At 32.4% G+C, this 16,260-nt stretch overlaps 2 protein-coding genes across 7 annotated transcripts in view; one reads left to right on the forward strand and one right to left on the reverse strand.

The window, feature by feature from the left end:
• The window catches only part of KLHDC2 (kelch domain containing 2), a 34,378-nt gene extending 26,974 nt beyond the window's left edge, over nucleotides 1-7,404 (forward strand). For 3 of the 4 annotated variants that reach the window (XM_074290509.1, XM_074290510.1, XM_074290512.1), the window contains 10 exons: nucleotides 593-708; nucleotides 977-1,058; nucleotides 1,346-1,429; nucleotides 1,995-2,075; nucleotides 2,152-2,210; nucleotides 2,474-2,583; nucleotides 2,983-3,055; nucleotides 6,549-6,636; nucleotides 6,764-6,816; nucleotides 7,022-7,404. In XM_074290509.1, coding sequence (XP_074146610.1) covers nucleotides 593-708; nucleotides 977-1,058; nucleotides 1,346-1,429; nucleotides 1,995-2,075; nucleotides 2,152-2,210; nucleotides 2,474-2,583; nucleotides 2,983-3,055; nucleotides 6,549-6,636; nucleotides 6,764-6,816; nucleotides 7,022-7,145 — 870 coding nt within the window. In that variant the 3' untranslated portion in view covers nucleotides 7,146-7,404. The remainder of the gene's footprint in view (nucleotides 1-592; nucleotides 709-976; nucleotides 1,059-1,345; nucleotides 1,430-1,994; nucleotides 2,076-2,151; nucleotides 2,211-2,473; nucleotides 2,584-2,982; nucleotides 3,056-6,548; nucleotides 6,637-6,763; nucleotides 6,817-7,021) is intronic. The other variant, XM_074290511.1, reaches the window with a different exon arrangement.
• Nucleotides 7,405-7,735: 331 nt separating this feature from the next.
• Nucleotides 7,736-16,260, reverse strand: part of NEMF (nuclear export mediator factor) — a 65,704-nt gene continuing 57,179 nt past the window's right edge. For 2 of the 3 annotated variants that reach the window (XM_074290503.1, XM_074290504.1), the window contains exons 29-34: nucleotides 13,868-14,071; nucleotides 11,849-11,881; nucleotides 8,898-8,998; nucleotides 8,758-8,801; nucleotides 8,544-8,623; nucleotides 8,180-8,395 (exon numbers count right to left, since the gene is read on the reverse strand). In XM_074290503.1, the coding sequence (XP_074146604.1) occupies nucleotides 8,312-8,395; nucleotides 8,544-8,623; nucleotides 8,758-8,801; nucleotides 8,898-8,998; nucleotides 11,849-11,881; nucleotides 13,868-14,071 (546 nt within the window). In that variant the 3' untranslated portion in view covers nucleotides 8,180-8,311. Of the gene's footprint in view, nucleotides 7,930-8,179; nucleotides 8,396-8,543; nucleotides 8,624-8,757; nucleotides 8,802-8,897; nucleotides 8,999-11,848; nucleotides 11,882-13,867; nucleotides 14,072-16,260 lie in introns of those variants that run through there. The other variant, XM_074290502.1, reaches the window with a different exon arrangement.

Genomic DNA, 16,260 nt, shown 5'->3' on the forward strand with positions numbered 1-16,260 from the left:
TTAAAGTTGACCAAACATGATTTTTGGCTGCAAAAATTTATACTTTCAGTCTTAAAAACAAACAAACAAACAAACAAAAACCTGATAAAACAAATATCTGTGTATTATCTATTGGCTAACCTTTCTTTTCAAAGTAGTTTTGTTCCTTATAATTCAATGTTAGTGTATCATTTTTATATAGGGCATTATAATACATAGGTGTAAAGCACTGCCTAATTTACAAAGCATTTTCTACACAGTGCTGTGAGGGAGTAGTAACATGATTTTTGACACAATTTGGGGGAAAAAAGAAACTAGCTCTGCCAAGGTCAGTGAAAGGAAGTAGTAGTAAGTTGTATAGGATATAAAGGATTGTAGTAAGTTGGATAGGATGAGAAGGTTACAGAATTTAAATAAGATAAAGTGGGAAATAGCTGTAGATATCGGGGAAAAAGTTTGCAGTTGTAGCGACAGACTTTTGGTAATCTGCATTAAAATACCTAGCTATATTCTCTGCTGCAAATCTCAGACTAGTAATATTGCTCTATAATCATCTCTAGTCTCTTTACTCTCATTTTAGTTGCCTAAATAAATTTTTTTTTTCTTCTTGTAGTTCTACATGCTGGATTCAAAGTCTACAGACAAAGTGTTACAATGGGTGAGAGTTGATTGTCAAGGAATGCCGCCATCATCAAAGGACAAACTTGGTGTCTGGGTATATAAAAACAAGTGAGTTAGGAGCATTAGTGAATTGTTTACATATAAAACTATAAATCCTCTTAAATTTAAATGTGTCCTTTATCAACTATAATAGTAATTGAATGTAAAAAGTGTCTAACCCTTAAAAACCTAAAATTTAATATTCTCATCTGAGTGAAGTTTACTAAATATCAAAAAGATGCCTTATCAACATTTTGAATGTGATGCAAGAAAATGAATCACTAGTGAATAAGCTAGAAGGTGATAGTTCATAAAATATCTTATTTTTATATTACAGGCTAATATTTTTTGGAGGTTATGGGTATTTACCTGAAGATAAACAACTGGGAACTTTTGAGTTTGATGAAACATCTTTTTGGGTAAATGATTTTTTAAATTATTTGATTCAGTGTTAATAACTGATTGTTGATTCAAATTGAATTATTGATGACATCACCGTTTTCTTCCTTCCATTTTTAGTACATCTTGTTAATCAAACTATAATTATATGAAGTCAACACTGGAGTACAAAAAAGGGCAAAAAAAAAAATCCCTTTAAAGAGCTCATAGTGTGTAATTTAGTATGGATAAGCATGTGGCAACCATAAGTTAGGAACTAACTGAATATGGCCAAAAGCAGTTAAATTTAAATTTTTATCTTATTTAGAACTCAAGTCATCCCAGAGGATGGAATGATCATGTACATGTTTTGGACACTGAAACTTTTACCTGGAGGCAGCCTATAACTATAGTAAGTTGCTTCAGAACACTAAGTTGTTTTTTTTTTTTTTTTTTTAAATCACAATTTTTGAAAAAGTACAAGGATGAACAGATTGAAGAAAGATTTCCCCCTTCCCCTTCCCCTCATTTTTTGGTTATGTGATATAATCTGTTTTGTAGTTGTTAAGAGAGTAACTGATTTCTACAGATTTGATGTTATCTTTCCTATATACTTGTGTAAGTGAAGATATATAGCACCTTCCTCTCCAGGCACTACTTTGAAAATAAATTCATTTGTTTTACAATTCTTATGTAATCTATTTTTTATATTTAGAAAAAAAAAAAGCTTTTAAGAATTCTTTCTTCATTAATTCAATAAAACAAATAATAAATTGACACTGATAAATGCCACTTTATAGTACAGATTTAATTTTTATTTAGACAATTGGTCTAGTCTTCCTGTCTCTTCACTTTAGTACTGCTACTGACTCTATTAACAGTATTCCCATTCTCAGAAACAACCATTTTCCATTGTCAGCTTAGTTTTATATTAAAAAGTTTGTTAACAAAGGTTTCCTGTGTGATGTTTTTTGTAGGGTAAATCTCCTTCTCCTAGAGCTGCCCATGCCTGTGCTACTGTTGGAAACAAAGGTTTTGTATTTGGAGGCAGATATCGGGTGAGTATATCTTTTTCTAAATTTTGATTTGCTTTTGGATTATTTAGAATAACTTTTTCCCCCTTCCCTTACTTAGGACTCCAGGATGAATGACCTTCATTATCTTAATCTGGACACATGGGAATGGAATGAATTGTAGGTAACATGCAACATTAGAAAAATCTTTCAAAGTAAAAAAATAATTTCAGTGTAGATGTTTTATTTTTTCATGTTATAATCATTTATTGAGGCAAACAGACTTTCTAGCTAGACTTTCTGTTTTAAGAACACCTTTATGATTACTTACTAAAAATTTGCTAATGCTAATTGCCAAATTGTAACTTAATTAAAGGGAAGTGGGGAAAAAATTAGAACACTCTTATTATTACAATGATTATAACTGTTTTTTACTTTTTCAGAATTCCACAAGGTCTCTGCCCAGTTGGTCGTTCTTGGCATTCTTTAACACCAGTTTCTCCAGATCATCTTTTTCTCTTTGGCGGGTTTACCACTGATAAACAACCACTAAGTAAGTTTGTTTGATGCTTTTGAGTAGAATATGTGCCCCTAACTTTCCACAGGAAGAGAGTATGCAAACAAATGTGATTTAATTAAAATATATTGCTCTAGAAAATTCAGAGAGTCTCTGCCTCTGTGTTTGATAAGTTACAATTAGTTTTCCTATCCCTATTTTTTTTGTCTAATTTTCAGAGGGTCTTGGGATTTGGTTAGTTATTCATTCCAATGAAAAGGAAAAAACTATACCTGTTTCTAATTCCTTTACCATACATCATTCTATCTAGACACAAAATGGAACCTCTTTTTGGAAAGGAGCTTCAAACCAACTCTTGGTAAAAATAAAAAGTACAGCTTACAACAAAATGATATGCTTAAGGGTCTTTTTGTTCCTTTGGCTCTATGTTATTAGGTGATGCCTGGACTTATTGGATCAATAAGAATGAATGGATGCAGTTTAAACACAGTTATGCTGAAAAACCAAGGTATAAACAAACAGGGGACACAAAAGGACAACTCAGAAATTTCTAGGATCATCTCAAGTTGGTGATATCCTCATAAGAAATAGGGAAGTTGGGAGGAAAGGGAAAATTTTTATTTTATTTAATTTTACTTTAGATGTTTTGAGTTGGAAAGGCTAACAGAATCAGGTGTAAGTGCTGAACAACCATTTTAAGAACAGATTTTTAAGAGATTAGGATATATAAAGTCCAGGATACAAGTAGAAACAATTTCATCACTTAAATCACTGAAGAAGAGAATAGAAATGACAAGAAAGTTCAAGATAAAGCCATGGAAGGAAGCTATTTTTAAGAATTGGTAGATGGGGGGCAGCTAGGTGGCACAGTGGATAGAGCACCAGCCTTGAATTCAGGAGGATCCAAGTTCAAAATCTGGTCTCAGACACTTAACACTTCCTAGCTGTGCGACTGTGGGTAAGTCACTTAACCCCAACCTCAGGAAAAAAAAAAAAAAGAATTGGTAGATGGGCAATGAACTGGTGAAGCAAATTGAATAAGGGGGCTAGGTGGTACAGTGAATAGAGGACTGGTCCTGTAGATAAAGAGTTCAAATATGTCCTGAGACATTTAAGTACCTGCCATGTGACTATGAGCAAGTTAGTTAATTTTGACCTCCTCCCAAAAAACCTAAAGAAAGAAAATTGAGTAAGGATTAGATAGGAAAATTCAAGGTAAGCAACAAAGTAATAAGGAAAGAGAAGACAGTGGCTAGGAAGGAGAGATGGTCAGCAGTACCTAAAGTTGTTTAGAGACGAAGTAAAATTAGAATTGAGAGGTAAAGCCATCAAACTTAACCTTAAAATTAAGGTAGTAACATTTGAGATAGTTACAGTGATTGTATTAGTTGGGAAATGAAAAGGAAGAGAAATGTAGAATAGTAGGTTGAGGAATTGTCAGCGTAAATGTTATTATTGAACTGGAAAAAGTTCAGTAAACAGGTATTAAACAAGATTTTTCTAGCTCATCATTCAACTACTAAGTACTTTGTCCCTTATGCAAAGGAATAGGTGCTATGGATTCAAGACCATTGTGGAATCCCCTATTTATAAAAGTAGGGGTCAGGCAGTGTTTCTAATTCTGCTCCTTTATATACAGAGGAAATCAACGTTAAAGTTCAGATAATTTTAAAGGCACTCAGATTGGTTTTCACATTCTTAAAGAGAGGAACATCCCAAAAGAATATAAAGATCAGAGTATTATGATGCCAAAAAAGAGAGTGGAGAAATACATCAACATTAGCCTATATACCTCTACTTCCTCATATCTATTAGTTCTGTTTTTATTGGTTTATAAATTCTTTGCTGATTATAAAGCATTTTAAGCAGATGACCTCTGTCCAAGTTCCCTTGAGTTTTAAAATTTATGCTCTAAATTCAGCCTTATCTCTTCCAAAATGGTGCCATCATACATATGTTGAGTAGAAGATTCCTTGGAAGATGAAATCGATGGTAACTTTAATGATCACATATATACTTCAAAGAAGTATATATCGTGTATAAAATTCAAATGGAACTAGATTTGCAAGACACTAGAAAAATTATTACTGTGAGCCTTATTTAGATGGGATGTTTTTGACATGGAGTCTGTCATTTCTGTAGCTTCTTTTTCTTCCTTTTCCTTTGTGGCATTCTTTCACTCTAGTCTTTTGACAGGTGTGACATTTCATGTCATTCATTTGAGATGGATGCTTTTTTCCTCAATGAAAACTTCCATTCTTTTCAGGAATTCTTTGTTGCCAAACCTTCAGTATTCCAAAGGGCTTTCTGCCATTTAGTTAAAAGCATAGTGCCTTGTGCTGGGAATATATACAGAAGCAAAAGGCAGACCATATCCTCAATAAGCTCACAATCTAATGGGAGGGTGGGGGGGGGGAGCAGTTTGCAAACAATTATATATAAACTAGACATAGACAGGATAAATAAGAAATAATTAAGAGAGAAAAGGCACTATAAGTGAGATTAAGAGATTTTCTGTAAAACCTAGGATTTTACCCAAGACTCTGGAAGCAGGAAGCAGAGATGAGGAGAGAGAGATCATTCTAAGCATGCATAGCTAGTAAAAATTGCAAAAGCTAAGATTCTGGAAATGCAAAGAAGGCATTCTAGTTGATGCCAACTAGTATAGCTTTTTTTCAAAACGATCACTCTTCTTCCTCCCCAAGTTTCTAGAAAAATCACTTTATATAATAAAAACTTTTGCTACTTTAAAAAGGTGATATTTTGAAATGTAATTTTTTACAAATCTGTCTCATTCATAATTTATGAGCATTAAGCACTATATCTTGAATAGAGAAATTAAATCCACAAATTAATTGCCCACATATGTTTCAAGGATTTTTGAGCTGCAGTTCACTATTTTTTTCTTGCCTCCTTATTTGCCTAGATAAGGTATGATGATATAATTCAAAATTTGAAAAACTAATAGGAAAGATTTTTCTAAAACTTTAAATGTCATCCACAATTCATTCTATTCCCATGTTTAAAGATTAAAATAATGGACATTTAGTTTACAATAAATATATCAGTTTCCATCTTTTTCTCACCTTATTTTAATTTAATGAACAATTCTTAGATATTATGAGGTGCTGGGGTTACAGTGACAAAGACAAAACTGTCTCCCTTTGAGGAAGCTTATAATCTGCTAGGATAAGACACAAAAAAGTATTATAGCAATTTGAAGGGAGAGGTTACTTAGGATGTGTGACACCTAAACTGAATCTTGAAACTAGAAAAAGGAGGAAAAGCAAGGAACTGTATCTAGTTATAGGAGATAATTTATAAAGAGATGTAACGTGAAGCTCAGTGAATATAAAGTTCAGTTTGTCTGGAAAATAGAATGGGTGATATGTATATAAAGATAGATAGGAACTTTTGTTGATGACCTTTATACATTAGGCTGAGGACTCTTTGTGGTATATATATTTTTTTTTTTTATAAAAGACTAACATGAATTATACTATGCCTTAAGATTTTGATAGCTGTGTAGAGGATCCATGCATTATACTCCATCTCTGAAAGGAGGTTATTATAAGAATGTAGAAACAGTTAAAAAGAGATGTGTAAATAGAACTGCCAAGAATTGGTAACTGGAATCATATTTCAGACAGATAACCTGAAGGGGCCCATGTTTAGTATCTTAGTTGAAATTTTTATGTGAATAATATATATATTACATATGTGATATCACATGCTATCCAGATGGATCCCATTCAGGATAGCTGTCAAAACATTAAAAAGAAAAGGGGAACCAATAGAACAGTTTTTAAAAATTTTATCCTCCTATTTTGATGTGATAAAAATATAGCCATGGGGAGGGGGAAGCTTGCTTATTCACTTTTCCTTACATATAATAATAATATAATATTACGTATAATGGGGAGGAGATGGAAAGAATATTTATTTATTTGTAGAAGGGAAGGCATTTTTTTTTTTAACTTAAACATTTTCGTTCTTTGCAGATTATGGCACACAGCTTGTGCAAGTGATGAAGGAGAAGTGATTGTTTTTGGTGGATGTGCTAACAACTTGCTTGCTCAGCACAAAGCAGTACGTATAGTTTTCTTTTTTCAAGATGATTTTTTAATTCTCAATTCAGTGACTAAATATTTTTTAGTCACTGAATTGAGAATTTAAAAATCCTGATTAAAAAATATTTTTTTAAAATCTTTTTTAGGCTCACAGTAATGAAATACTTGTGTTTTCAGTACAACCAAAATCGCTTGTAAGGTAAGCTGAGGGAGAAAAAAATGAAATTTTTAATTGGTGCATTTCTTATAAATAATATTTGGGAAAATAAGTTGGGCACTTGAGAGATGGTGTCAACAAGCAGCATCACTTATATACAGTTTTCCTACCTCAATTCTTTTTCTTTTTGTAATTTATTCATTACAATTTAGTGCGCTTTAACAACATCTTTTTTTCTTCTTTTCAGATTAAGCCTAGAAGCTGTCATTTGCTTTAAAGACTTATTAGCCAGCTCATGGAACTGCCTTCCAAAGCACTTACTTCACAGTGTGAATCAGAGGTTTGGTAGTAACAATACATCTGGATCATAAGACTCTCTATGGTCATGCCTCCAATAAATCTTGCATGGACAAGCAAAATTCTAAAAGGTGTAATTAATTTCAAAAAGAGTGGCATCATTTGTAAGCTGTGTTGTTGTTAGCTTTTTTTGGCTTAAATTTGCATGTGAATGGCCTAGAGAACTTATTTTTGTGTCTGAAGATATTTGCAATAAATGTATTTTATGCAAATGATTTTCTTCTATTAGAGCAAAAAGAAATAAACATACTGGACAGAAAGTCCAAGAATGGCTATCACATATTCTTATTTAATACTCTAATTTAGGGCATAAATTTTATAGAATCATCTCACATTAGGGAAGCTTACAGATAAAATTAGTTCAATTGAAATTTAACTTTCAAGGTCATGGGATTTTGATATCATTCATAAATGAAAAAGGGAAATGATAATTAGCACATAACCATATCACTATTAAGTATTCTCCTGAGAGAATTTAAATGTCAACTGGAAAAATCTTAAGTGTTTCTCAGGTATGAGCTAAGAACAGTATACTAATCATCTTTTGGCCCGAACAAAAGTATTCTGAAAGGTTGGGAATATCATTATCTATTTAATTCTGAGAGAGGGGAAAATTTTACATCTTTATTAATTGTAATTTCTTCGCTTTACATACAACACTTTCGGTTGATACAAACCAGTGGGTATGGGTAGCAGCATAGGTTAAATTAGGGGGAGCAGGGCAGGTGAGGGCAGAAGGAACAATGAATCATGGTCAATCATTTTTATAAACACATTCAACAGGAACTCCAGAAGTGACTGGGGAAGAAAAAATTGCATAAGGATGTCTGTTACAATACAAATAAACTATTAATAATTTAACATTAGGAGAAAAACTTTTCCAACAGGATCCAAAAACATTTGTTACAGGGTAATTTTAGTATGCAGCATATTTACTATCTCAGTATTTCCACATGAAATGAAGGTTCACTTGTGACCTAAATTTCACACTGACTTAGGTGAGTGTATGTGTGTGTGTGTGTGTGTGTGTGGTGTTGTACAAAATTGTATATAAACTTACAATTACGATAACTTTTTTCCATCTGAAATGGAGAAAAAGTCATTTTGTAGAATGCATATTATGATCTATAACTAAGCCATTTTGAACATTTAAGTACCTTTCAAAATATATTATTTCATCTCAGTTATTTTTCTTCTTTGCATTAAGCAGATTGGGTGCAGATACTTTCACTTTTCCAGGAATATTTCTTGATAAATCAGTGTCCTAAAAATATAAACATATTGGGTACTTTTATGAATTTTCAAATTCTATAGGCAAGAAACATTTATAATCCCGATTTTAATTCTGACTTAACTATATCAATAAGAGGCAGAGGCTATAAGAGATTGAAAGATCATCAAAGAAAACTCACCTTTACACTGCGAAATAAATCTTTTTCTCTTGCTGTTGCTTCTTTTGAATGCATGAAAGTATTCAAGGCAGTTTTAGCAGCTATAAGCAGAAAAGAAAGTTGAACTGCTTCCATCCCATCATCTTTAAAAACTATAAGCATATAATTCTATATGCCATATGAAACTATAATAAGAATAATAAGAAACTACATAAGAATTAGAGGATAAGAATACCTTTTCCTTTTTTTTGGATTCCAGGAGTAAGTTTCACTTTGTATCTTTAAAAAGAAATTGCACATATAACTAAATTGTGAAACAATTTGTGAGACACTTTTTTTTTTGTTGTTAACTTGAATAGTCTAATGGTAACTTACTTATAGTTGGTCATGGTGGTATAAGGGGCACATACTGGTATAGCAAAAAGCAAAACATCTTCAGAATGGGGTTGTCCTGTTAAAGAATCCAGCAGATTCTCCTAGAAAGCAAAAACTCTTTTGAAATGGGACTTTTTACACTGGAAAATATAATAATGTCTGTCTCCCTTAAATCATTTTTATGTTGTTAAATATAATTTAGGAGAGTGCAATCTGACTTGTTTAGTCCAAAGAGAACCAAGGAGGTACCTTACATCCTTACAAGGATGCTTGTTTACTGTTTTACAATAGTATCACAAATTTGGAACTGAAAGTGACCTCTGAGAAATGCAAATTAAGATAACTCTGAGATACCACTATACACCTATCAGATTGGCTAAGATGACAGGAAAAAATAATGATGAATGTTGGAGGAGATGTGGGAAAATTGGGACATTGATGCATTGTTGGTGGAGTTGTGAAAGAATCCAACCATTCTGGAGAGCAATCTGGAATTATGCTCCAAAAGTTATCAAACTGTGCCTACCCTTTGATCCAGCAGTGCTACTACTGGGCTTAGATCCCAAGGAAATACTAAAGAAAAGAAAGGGACTTGTATGTGTCAAAATGTTTGTTGCAGCCCTTTTTGTAGTGGCTAGAAACTGGAAAATGAATGGATGCCCATCAATTGGAGAATGGTTGGGTAAATTATGATATATGAATGTTATGGAATATTATTGTTCTGTAAGAAATGACCAGCAGGATGAATTCAGAGAGATTTACATCAACTGATGCTGAGTGAAATGAGCAGAACCAGGAGATCATTATACACTTCAACAACAATACTATATGAGGATGTATTTTGATGGAAGTGGATATCTTCAACAAAGAGAAGAGCTAATCCAATTCCAATTGATCAATGATGGACAGAATCAGCTACACCCAGAGAAGAAATACTGGGAAATGAGTGTAAACTGTTTTTGTTTTTCTTCCCAGGTTATTTTCACCTTCCAATCCAATTCTTCCTTTGCAACAACAACAACAACAGAATTCGGTTCTGCACATATATATTGTACTTAGGATATACTATAACATATTTAATATGTATGGGAATGCCTGCCATCTAGGAGAGGGGGTGGAGGGAAGGAGGGGAAAAATTCGGAACAGAAGGGAGTACAAGGGATAATGTTGTAAAAAATTGCCTATGCATATGTACTGTCAAAAAATGTTATAATTATAAAATTAATTTTTAAAAATTAAAAAAAAAAGAAAAGAAAGTGACCTCTGAGTCTTCAAGTCTACCCATCTCATTTTACAGATTAAAAAAAAAAAGCCTTGAATTAAAAACATTTATCTAATCTAATCATAACTTCACAGACTGACAATAAAAATATGCCTGCCACCTCACACCAAAGAGATGGACTTGTCTAGTTGTAGAATATTTGCTAATGTATTGACTGTTAAAAGGAACTTCTACTGATGAGGGAATCATGGGAAGTCATGGGAAATAAGCTTAAGAAAGAAAAATACATTAATAAAAATATCTAAAGAGCAAATAATTTTTAAAAGCCTTAAGAAAACCACTCAGCAATTATAATAACCGTGTCTACAAAAAAAGAAAAAAAAAAAAAGGTCTAGGAGCTCTTTCGATTGTGGCAAGGAATGAAAAATAGACAAGTGCTCACAGAAATATATATATGGGGTTTTTTTTATTATAGCTTTTTATTTACAAGATGTATGCCTAGGTAATTTTTCAGCATTAACAATTCTAAAACCTTTTGTTCCAACTTTTTCCCTCTTTCCCCCCACCCCTTCCCCCAGATGGCAGGTTGACCAATACATCACAGAAATACTTTTGTGCTGTAAGAAATAATGAAGGGTCCCCTTTTGGTCCCATTTTTCTTTAACAACACAACAAATATGAAAATATGTCTGAAGGGATCTCACAGGTTTAACTTATATTGGATGGCTTGCTGTGTTGGGGAGAGAAGAGGGAAGGAAAAAAATTTGGAACACAAAGTTTTACAGAAATGTATGTTTAAAACTATTTGGGAAAATAAAATACTATTATTTAAAAAGAAGGACAAAATAATAATAATAAGGGTATAGTTTCAGTGAAACCTGGGAAGATTTTTGTGAACTGATCCAAAGTGAAGTAAGCAGAACCAGGAAAATAATTGTTACAATCAAAACAATATTTCAAAGATTTCAAACTCTGGAAGACTTAGCAATTCTGATCAATGTAATAACCATTACAATTGCAATTCCAAAGAATTCATAACAAAATTGTTACACCTTTTACATAAGAGATGAACTCAAGAGTAGACTAAGAGGTGGATGTGGGGATATGTATGTATAAACATGGCTGATGGTGGGGAATTTGTTTTTTCTATATGTGTATGTAATGGATTTTGTTTTTCTTGCAATTTGGAACTGAAACTAAAACTGTAATTAAAAAAAAAAAGCTCTAGCACTTGATTCCTGTTAAGTAACAAAGAGTTACTTTTAATCTTTTGTCTTCAGAGATGTAGTTAATTAATAGCAATGAAAGAGGGAGAAGCACTGAGTGATTGAGGACAGTCCTAACTAAAGAAAGTTATTGTACCTCATTTTTTAAAATGAGGATAATTTCAAAATGGCAAAATAATAGATGTGAGAAAGGCTGAATTTATTTCCACTCCTTTTTCACTTAGAAGATACTTTTATTGTAGCCCACTAAATATAATGATGACTAGCAAAGGATCTAAAGTGCTATGGGAGCAATATGACTACTGAGTGCTAAATATTCAGCAAAGTTAAAAGATACATAAATAGATCTATAAGGTACAGGAAAGTTGGAATAGAATTCATAGAATTCTTAATTCTTGATCCTTCTGAGGGCCTTGCTCACATGTTGAACAGTTTGATAGAGTACAGATGAGAGTGCTGTGAGAAGCCCTAATGATTTCCCTGACCTTACAATAAAATCATACCTCATTTCCTTGTTGGTCTACATCTTGCTCTTCCTGCTCCAGACATGTAAATAAAGCAAAAAAATTACAGTTAATACAATCATACCCTTGTAGTCCATGCCAAAGATCATAAAACAGCCAAGAAACATAATATTTAATAGGCTGTCACCATTTACCCTTGTAGATAGGCATGTTTATATTCAGCAATTAATCTTTGGAAAGCAGTAAATTTAAGTATTTCATGGTACAAAAGTTTGGAACTGATATTTAAAATTTATTTTTCAGAGAATAATATACCATTCAAAAGAAGAAAGTAAAACCAAAGGAGGCACTGCTTTCTGAAAAATTTTTAACATTTTGTTAACATGGCTCTCATTAATCACCAAAGATATGATGAATAATCACCAAATGAAAAAAATATGGGTGAGATCTGAAGATCATTAAGTCTATCAATGAATTAGTGCCTCCAGGAAAATATTCTTAAGAAGTGTATTTTCCAAATTGGTACTTTTCTAACAATGTTCATGACAATTCTTACATTTTAACAGTTTTTTTTTAATAAGAAATTCCATTCCTAAATATTGTTTGATCATCAATCATTTATAGACCTTAATTAAATTGATTCCAGACAAGAGAATAAAATAGAATGTCAGAATGCAATAGTCAAAAATACTGGTTTCATTACCACCAAAAGGACATTGTTTAAAGAAGCAAAAAAAGGCTACTGCTAATGGTAGTTTATGATGTAAATTTAATTTGCCACAAAGAACAAGGATTCCTTCAAAACTTTTAATTCTGTATAAAATTCACAAGAAACGATGACAATAAAATTATTTGTTCAAAGATATTTTACACAGCCAGAAAATTTTATGTGCAAATTGTAAGCTAAATTATTGGTTTAGTTTCTAGTTTCTCAAACAGCATACTTAAAATGTACCTAGGGCATCTTCAATATAGTGATCCTTTCTACAAAAAGATCAGGAAGTAAATTTTTTTCTGATTTCTATTTGAGCCAAAGTCAAATGGTTACTTTACTTTGGACCATATTAATTTCAAAAACCACATTTTGGGGGGGATGGAGTAATTGGGGTTAAGTGACTTGTCCAGGGTCACACAGCTAATAAATATTAAGTATCTGAGGCTGGAGTTGAACTCATATCCTCTTCAGGGCCAGTGCTCTATCTACTGTGCCATCTAGCTGCCCCTCAAAAAATACATCTTAAAGTCATTAAAATATCTAATCAAAAATCTCAAGTATAAAAGTCAGATTTTTGTAATATGAAAAATATTCATGTCAGTGCATCTAATGCTGATGAGTTGTGCCTATGAGCAAACAAAGTCTACTTACAAACTTGACAACTTCTGCTAATGATTCTATTTGTATCTCAAAAGAGGCAAAGGCATAGCAGCCATTTCAGGTTCAGTAATATTATGAACTTAGTTCTGTAATTCTTTCTGTGCTGTAAAGGTTATGCTAGCCACAATTTTGTTGTTTGAGCTTGTGATATCATTGGGAATGCCCTTTACCCAGAACAGGTTGCAACCATTCTGAAATGTATAACTTTAGAAGTTGTCAGGGACAAGAATTAATATTCATTAATTGTCTTGCCCAGGGTCACATATCCAGGATATGTCAAAGGCTAGACTTGAATTAGGTGTTATCATTGACTCCCAGGTTGTTTTTATATCCCCTATGCTACGTTACCTCGTAGCTCCTAATTTAAAATATTCACCATTTTTTAAAAAAGTGAACAAATATGCTTTTAGGAAAGAGCATTGGTTCAGTAATCTTTTTTAATTTCAGATTTCAGTAGTGGTATTTATTCTATAAGAAGTTAGTCATTTATATATTTTGGTGCCTTTTTTTTTTTTTAAGGCAATTGGGATTAAGTGATTTGTCCAGAGTTACACAGTTAGGATGTGTAAAATATCTGAGGCTGGATTTGAACTCAGGTCCTGACTCCAAGGCCAGTGCTCTTTCCACTGCACTTTCTAGCTTCCTCCATATAATCATTTATTTTTAAAGATGAGAAGATTTACCTTATCATCTGGCTGATCATCCATGTTAAGTTCTTGTAATTCATGAATTACAGCTTCAAGCGGAGTTTCTTTCTTAATTCTGTCACCAATTCTCAGTTCACCTCTGAACTTCTGGGGTTGTTTCTTTGTTGTCTCTTCTTTTGTTTTCCCTGTTTTTCCTTTCTTCCCTTTCTTTCCTTTTTCTTCTTTGCTTGAACCTGCAGACTTTATTATCATCACAAAACTTAAGAACTAGAAAGGACCTTAGAGGCTACAAATCTCAATCCAAACATGACAACAAATCCCTTCTAGAATATTGGGATTGCCATTGGTTATTTGGTCTCCACTTAAAGGCTTCCACTTAGAAGCAACCAATTAATTATTATTATTATTATTATTATTATTATTTTGCTGAGGCAGTTGGGATTAAGTGATTTGCTCAGGGTCACACAGCTAAGAAGTGTTAAAGTGTCTGAGGCCACATTTGAACTCAGGTCCTACTGAATTCAGGGCTGGTGCTCTATCCACTGCATCACCTAGCTGTCCCAACAATCAACTAATTTTTGTACATCTTTAACTGTCAGAAAAATTTTTTTTACATCAAGTCTATACTTAATTCTGCAATTTCTACCTACTGCTCCTAGGTTTTCCTTGTCCAAAAACAAAAAACAAACAAAAAAAAACCTTTAGAATTGTATGACTTCATGCACATACAAAACTGAAAAGCTGCTAGTAGGCAAAGTTAATGCACCCAGGATAAGAAGGAAAGAGGTCCAATGAGAAAAGACTGTATCAAATTTCTGTGATAAAAAGTCTGTGATATCCAAGATATATAAACAATTAACAAATACACACGTACAACAGCCAATAGGGTCAGAGGATATAAAGAAACAATTATCAAAAGACGAATGCAAAAACATTTGAAAGAATGCTTCAAATAACTAATAAGAAATGCAAATTAAAACAATCCTGAGGATAAACCTCATACCCTGCAAATTGGAAAAGATGCCCCCCCAAAATGGCAATTTCAGTGTTAGAGCAGTTGTAGGAAGATAAGCACTGTTGTATTACAAGTAGACCTATAAACTGAGGCAAACATTTTGGCATTATAAAAATAAAATAAGATTTTTTTTTAATGAAAGATTCCATTATAGGACTTATAGCCATTGATTAAAAAAAAATGTACCCTTATCTACCAAAATATTTATAGCAGAACTTTTTGTGATTTATCAAAAAAAAAAAAAAAAAAAAAAAAAAAAAAATGGAAAATGGCTATAACAAACTCTGGTACATGAATGCAATGAAATATTGCTGTGGTATGAAAAATAATGAGCAGGATGGAAAAAATGACTTGAAGTTGTGCAGAGTGAAGAAAGCAGAATCAAGAAAACAATAGACATCATAATACCTTACAATAACACAAATGGAAAGAAGAAGCACACACACAAAAACCAAAAGTGAATATTCCAAAATTATAAGAAGGATGCCTCTATAGTTGAGAGGATACTCTTAATCCAATATTTTGAGATGGGACATCTACATTTTGTTGTACATTGCACGGTTCAGACTTTTTTCTTTAAAAAATACCATTTTATATAGGATGGCATTAAAAACTCATTTAAAAAACCTGCCTTAAATAAAATGGACAATATGGGAAATAGCATTTGGAATGTGGTCTCATACAATCAAAGTCAAAGCAAATATTCCTTCTCACTAAAATAAAAAGTGAAGTTATACATTATCAGTCACAAGTATGCCAAACTTATTTCACTTATTTTCAAAGAAGTGTTTTTTTTTAATGAAAACAATGTATTAATGAAAAAAATTAATAAATGAAAGCTAGAAAATAGGATCTGAATAATCAGTCAAAGTAAGCAATAAAACTGTAACTTTTGTCCTTATTGGCTAAACAACTGCTTTCTGTTGCCTGCAGAATTTGTCATCAACCTCAATTAACTTTCCCCCCTTCAAATAATAATAGTAATCAGATCTGACAGTTATGCAACACTGCTTAGAGCCTCCCCTTTTTTTTTTTTTTTTTTTTTTTTTACCAAAATAAGGGAAGTACATTTCCTCATCTTTTTGAGAGCTAAAATTAGTCAATAAAATTACTCATCTTTTAGCTTTCCATTAAAGTTCATTTTATCTGCATTATTGTACTTTTTATATGCTATTCTCTTAGTTCTGGTTAGTTTCCTACTGCATCACTCCAATAATCTTCCAAATAGTTTGAATTCCTAATTCAAATTAATGAACACTTGCAACTAACTATTTGCAATTCCCTATGTTAAGGCATCAAGGATACAAAAGTGGTTCTGGACCTCAAGGAACTTAGAGGAGAAATTATGTGACCAATAAGCATTTTCTTTTGGTGGAGAGGGGCACTAACAATAGAGTGATCAAAAAAGGTAGGG

Source organism: Sminthopsis crassicaudata, chromosome 2 (assembly GCF_048593235.1).
Source record: "Sminthopsis crassicaudata isolate SCR6 chromosome 2, ASM4859323v1, whole genome shotgun sequence".
Taxonomy (NCBI): Eukaryota; Metazoa; Chordata; class Mammalia; order Dasyuromorphia; family Dasyuridae; genus Sminthopsis; species Sminthopsis crassicaudata.